The sequence below is a fragment of the Arctopsyche grandis genome, chromosome 3 (genome assembly GCF_051622035.1).
Source record: "Arctopsyche grandis isolate Sample6627 chromosome 3, ASM5162203v2, whole genome shotgun sequence".
Lineage (NCBI taxonomy): Eukaryota > Metazoa > Arthropoda > Insecta > Trichoptera > Hydropsychidae > Arctopsyche > Arctopsyche grandis.
In genome coordinates this window covers 27888762-27894761 of record NC_135357.1, presented here as the reverse complement: position 1 = coordinate 27894761, position 6000 = coordinate 27888762, and the positions used below count along the sequence as shown (strand labels likewise).

Here is a 6000-nt window from a genome sequence, read left to right as displayed (position 1 = left end):
AAAATAAGATCAAATTTGTTAATATGAACAGAGCTGGCTTGTGGCGTGTGCGAAGTGTTTGGTACACACAGGCGCCGTAAAAGAAAAGGCGCCTAAAATATTTCGAAAAATTTTATAAATTTTTCTATATACATGTAGGATCCAAAGATATAGGGAGGATTGCGGGAGAGATAATCAAAGACGATGTTGGTCCATCAATGTACGTTTATTATACCATTGAGTATAAACACGTGCGCGTACGCACCACCGGCGGCCGCCCGGCCAACGGTTCGACTACTCACCGTCAGTTGGCGTCACACTTCTGCCAACTCACAAACAGTGTACACTCATGTGTACCACTGTTTGTACATCACTCCTTAACATTACCCATTACATAATTCGCTCACACACATAAAATAAATATAGGATCCGGATGTGAAGGATTCCAAGTGAAACGCAGATTAAGTCAGAACTATGTATTTATTAACACATCTTCGGGCTTGCTCTCCAACAAGTGACCATAACAACACGCATCCGGTCTTTCCCAGGCATACCACACACACTCTATCTCGGCTCGTTTAAAAATCAATTCTACATTCGGTCATTCCTGACTGTCATTCGCCCTCGGATGACATTCTTCGTCTTTTATATTTTTACAGCATTTCATCTCACATTCTTTTACATTTCATCTTCTACTCTATACAATGTATCATCTTACATTCTTTTAAAACATTTCCTCTATCATCCTCAACAATGTTTCATCTCACATTCTTTTACATTTCATTTTCCACTCTATACAATGTATCATCTTACATTCTTTTAAAACATTTCCTCTATCATCCTCAACAATGTTTAATCTTCCATTCCATAAAATCATCTTATATTCTTCTAAACATGCTTTCAATTGTCACAATTACAATTTAAATCACAATTACAATCATCATCACAACTACATTTCAATACACTTATACATCAATCATTTTACAATTTACATAACAATTACAATTATAACAAATTAATCGTTACACATTTCACTACAAATCAATTTTTCATTTCAACATAATTCAATCTTCAATAAAGTTACACATCACAATTAAAGTTACACATAAATCATCACAATTACAATTTAAAATTATGTCAAGCAATACAAAACAGAAAGGTATCACAATTACAATTTAAAGTTATTACAAGCAATACAAAACATTAAAATCAATACCTTTACAATGACAAAAGTTAAATCTTTACATCGGAAACAATCACATTTCAAAACATTACTAGAATTAGCAATAAAACATTAAAATCAATACCTTTACAATGACAGGTTAAATCTTTACATCGGAAACAATCACATTTTAAAACATTACTAGAATTAGCAATAAACATTAAAATCAATACCTTTACTATGACAGGTTAAATCTTTACATCGGAAACAATCACATTTCAAAACATTACTAGAATTAGCAATAAAACATTAAAATCAATACCTTTACAATGACAGGTTAAATCTTTACATCGGAAACAATCACATTTTAAAACATTACTAGAATTACATTTCAATACAGTTATCTTATATTCTTCTAAGCATGTAACCAAATTAAAACATGATTCAATATACAAAGCACTTCCCAAAAATACTAGAATAAGCAATAAAACATTACACTTTTCAATCATCAAATTACAAGTAAGGCTTAACTAAAAACCCTCCAGGCATTTCACTTATTCTCTAATTCACAAACGCACACTTCACTTCCATCGGTGCAACTTAAATTCTATCCAATGCCCTCGGCGATTCTCTGTGACTGTCCGAGGAATCTGCCGTCACCCCACAGATATTCTGCTAGTAATTTACCATAAATGAAGTCAACACATATTGGTTCTAGCTCACTGATACATCCAGTAAGTCTTTTCTCAATCCATGGTTCTATTTTCTTTTCCATTGAATTAACATCAATCCGACTACGACCGAGCTTGAAAGTGAATACAGTGTCCTTCGGTGTTGAAATTTTGACTGGGTCTCTTAATCCTTCTTGTGATTTAGCCATATCTTTCTCTTTGTCTTTATGTTTCTCCTCTTCTTTATTCTCATCTTCAGAATTCTTCAAATGACTATAATCCTTAGATCCTTTTCTAAATTGATCATCGGGTGGTTGATCTGTATTTGAAGACGGTATGTCTCCGTAGTCCCAAAGTCTTCCTCTTTGCAAACCATCACCGTCCATACTTCCATCAGCCAGGTTCACACCTCCATCAGCCATGTTCGCATCGTCCTCTTCATCATTGGAAACAATGAGTTTTCTTTGAGCAGACATCTCTCGTGAAGCCCGTTGCTGCAAAGGTCTTTTTCTGTGCAAACCATCACTGTTCACACTTACATCAGCCATGTTCGCATCGTCCTCTTCATTATTGGAAACAATGAGTTCTCTTTGAGCAGACATTTCTCGTGAAGCCCGTTGCTGCAAAGGTCTTTTTCTGTGCAAACCATCACTGTTCACACTTACATTGGCCATGTTTACATCTCCATCAGCCATGTTCGCATCGTCCTCTTGTGTTGGAATACTGACTTCTTTTCTTATTTCTTCTTGTATTGTCAAGACAGTCTTTGTTTTGATGCTGTTACATTGAGCTGATATGTGCCCAAACTCGTTACAATTGAAACAACGAGTTCCTCTCGTCTTAAACCTACAGTCGGCTGCTAAGTGTCCACGTCCACCACAATTGTAGCATCGTGAACTCAGTCTTTCTCGGTTTTCACGGTTTCTCACGGGCCCCGTCACCCTGGGTTCGTCGTCCTCTCTAATTTTCTCGCACTGCGTAATTCGCGTCTTCAGCTCCTTAATAGATCCAGCCCAGCTCAGAATCAATTTTTCGTACTTATCAAACCCAAGTCCACCAATTATGTACGCGATAATCGCCTCTTCCTCAATAAAACTACACCTGGCTGCAATCCCCTTCATCCGGTAGATATAGCTTAAACTGTCTTCTGCTTTTCCCTTTTTCTCTAACCTCAGTTCTCTGTGCACGTCCGCACTATTCAACTGATGGCCAAACTCTCTGGTCAATCGTTCTTTTAATATCGCCCACGTGATTATGCCCGTTTCCGAGTCCAAGAAGTTCTTGGCAGTTCCTTCACACAGCATCCGCCCATACACCAACTGTTGTGTCTCCGTCCAGCCGAGGATTTGCGCGTTTTCTTCGAGGCGCTCAATCCACACTGCAATAGGGCTATTTCTGCCGTTATATTTCGGCAGACCGAAATCAACCTCCAGATCTCGGAAATTGAACTGTGGTATCTCCCTCGTCGTCGTTGCCACTGGCGTCGTCTTTCTCGTCGTGGATATCATCATCGTCGTGTGGCGTGTTCGCTGACGTGACGTCACCGACGTCACGGGCTTCCGCGTTCTCGTCATCGCGCGCGCGTCCTAACCTCAACTGTCAAAACTCCGCGTCGTCGTCTGACCGCTTCCGGCTGTCACTCGAAATGTCTTCAGGCATCCCGGACAAAGCCCCCAAATATAGGATCCGGATGTGAAGGATTCCAAGTGAAACGCAGATTAAGTCAGAACTATGTATTTATTAACACATCTTCGGGCTTGCTCTCCAACAAGTGACCATAACAACACGCATCCGGTCTTTCCCAGGCATACCACACACACTCTATCTCGGCTCGTTTAAAAATCAATTCTACATACATATAAAAATTCTCATATATCGTCATGTTTTAGACTTACATGAGAGTAACGATTTCAAAATGCGAGTACACATAACGATACTCTAACTTTGATTAGAAAATGATTTCAATTGAAAATGAAATTGATGTTTTGCGAATTCATATTATATGAATAATAGGAAAACATTTCGATATGAAGTAATCTATTCTGCATCGTCTTGTGCTTTATGAAGTTAACAGTTATGGTGACAGTATAAAACGATGATGTCAAGTTACGTGTTTATGTACATATTTATCGCTAGACAAGGATCTAGTTTTAAGCGGAAGTCTCACATTGGAAAGGATTAGCCGACTTGATCAGCGAGCTATGTTGGGTTATCAGCTTTATAGAAAACCAGCTTATATTATATGTTTGTATTAATTTATAATCATTTACCCTTACTTGACATTTTTACTTTCATATTCAGAGCTAATATGCAGCTATTGAATATATCTAATGAAGTGGAATGCGATTCAAGTTCAGCGAAGAATGCAATTTACAAAGGGCTACACCGCGAGTGAAAGGATTCCGGTTCGAAATCAGAAAATTAAACCAGTCCAGGGCAGTGTGAATATTAAATTTAATATTTACATTGTATTGCACTATTGTATATAAGAGTTTGTGTCTTATTTTACAACAGAGTACGAGGGAAAGGTTCAAAGGAACGACGAGCACATTTATTGACTGAACATCGTCGAGAAACGATAATCCATCTCAGTCCACATTTATAGAGCGAATGTGAACGTAACTTGAGTATCATAAACTAAAACCTTCAAAAGAAAGTATACGCGAAAGTGACGTGCATATTTAGAATATTGTCGTAGGTACGTATATTTGAAATGGTTGCGTATTTGAGTCCTAATAAAAAGTTATATTGAAAGTGGAATCGAAATGACATAGGAAACCAATAAATGCACACGAGCTCAAGATCAGATTTCATTCGACAGAAATTCAAAACACTCAGAAGTCAAAGAAGTCAAAACAGACTGTTTTAAGTATGTAGTTGCTCCACAGCGCTTCTTCCTTAAATGGTACTTGGTTTGTCTCACGGGTTTCATCCACCTGGCGCAGTACCTTTTCCAGACACCAGATTGTTTGAGGTCTCCCCGATCCTCCTCAGTTCAATCCATTATATTTTGAACTCATCTTTAAGTTTTTTTGATGGGTAATCCAATTTTTCATTATTTTCTTTCTCCTATGACACTATTTCTATATCGAAGCCTGTGAGACTTTCCCTCTCGAAGAATTATAGCAGAGAACGTTGTAAAGTTACGTAAGGTAAAAATTTTATTTTTTTAATCAAATTCATGCTTACTTTATCCGCAAATTCTGTTAAGTCTGGGTCTGCCCTCTTGACCCTTCGTGTAATTAGTAGGGATCGGGTGGTCCTTAGTAGACTTTAGCGTTGGCTTGGTGCTTTTAAAATAACAATAGACCGCTCCATCAATTTACAAATCAAGAGAGTAAAAAAGCATGGTTGACAATAATGAACCATTTTTTGTGCAAAAAGCATCAACCCAGCGCCATTAACAGTCTTCGACGTTGGCTGGTGTTTGTCAAGTAACTTAAATACCGCTTCATTAGTATACAAAGCAAGAGAGCAAAGAAGCATGGGCGACAATAGTAATTGACAGTAGTGAACCATTTTTGTGCCAAAAGCATTGTCCCAACGCCTTTTTTTTAGTCATAAGTAGTCTTAGGCGTTCGATGCATGCTTTTAAAATAGCAATAGACCACTCCATTGGTAAACAAAGCAAGAGACCAAAGAGGAATGGTTGACGATAGTAATTGACAATATGTAGTGAACCATTTTTTGTGCCAAAAATATCGTCCCTGCTTTTCAAATAACAATAGACCGCTCCATTAGTCTACAAAGCAACAGATTAAAGAAGCATGGTTGACGATAGGAAATAGTGAACAATTTTTTGTGCGAAAATCGTCCATTGATCGCCGATCTTTGGTAATTACGACTAAGGAAAATAACAATACACGTTCCAGCAGTTATTAATGCAATAAATCAATTAAAATAAAGTTTTTCTAACCAGTTTTCTAACAGTAGGAAGCGTGCTTTTTCCAGGAATCACGGCGTTTTGGGTCTATGTATTTACAAAACTAGAGTGCAAAAAAAAGGTTTTTTCATAAAATTTAACAAAGCACAGTGAACAATTAACAATTAACGACACGCTTCCTATCCGCCCTTTAGTTATCAGTTATATCAGTGGTGCGCCGTTAAGTTCTACCTGCTTTTGTCGCACAGCTTTACTTACGTATGCGCGAGCAGGATACAAGGGGACTAGGTGACGTCATACCGAGT

At 37.8% G+C, this 6000-nt stretch overlaps 1 protein-coding gene across 2 annotated transcripts; it reads right to left on the bottom strand.

Moving 5' to 3' along the window:
* Positions 1-395: 395 nt before the first annotated feature.
* Positions 396-3585, bottom strand: LOC143910077 (uncharacterized). 2 transcript variants are annotated; one of them, XM_077428433.1, is made up of 2 exons: positions 747-3585; positions 396-646 (listed from the first exon to the last, which is right to left on the bottom strand). In XM_077428433.1, exon 1 carries the CDS (start codon positions 3384-3386, stop codon positions 1749-1751), a length of 1638 nt encoding a protein of 545 aa, XP_077284559.1. In that variant the 5' UTR covers positions 3387-3585; the 3' UTR covers positions 396-646; positions 747-1748. The 2 variants fall into 2 exon arrangements, with proteins under 2 accessions (XP_077284559.1, XP_077284560.1); XM_077428434.1 differs by having other exon boundaries at positions 442-676; positions 771-3585.
* Positions 3586-6000: the final 2415 nt, after the last annotated feature.

What these genes read in the sequence shown, in the direction of transcription:
- LOC143910077 (XM_077428433.1), bottom strand. Translation starts at nt 3,386, where the DNA reads ATGACGAGAACGCGGAAGCCCGTGACGTCGGTGACGTCACGTCAGCGA.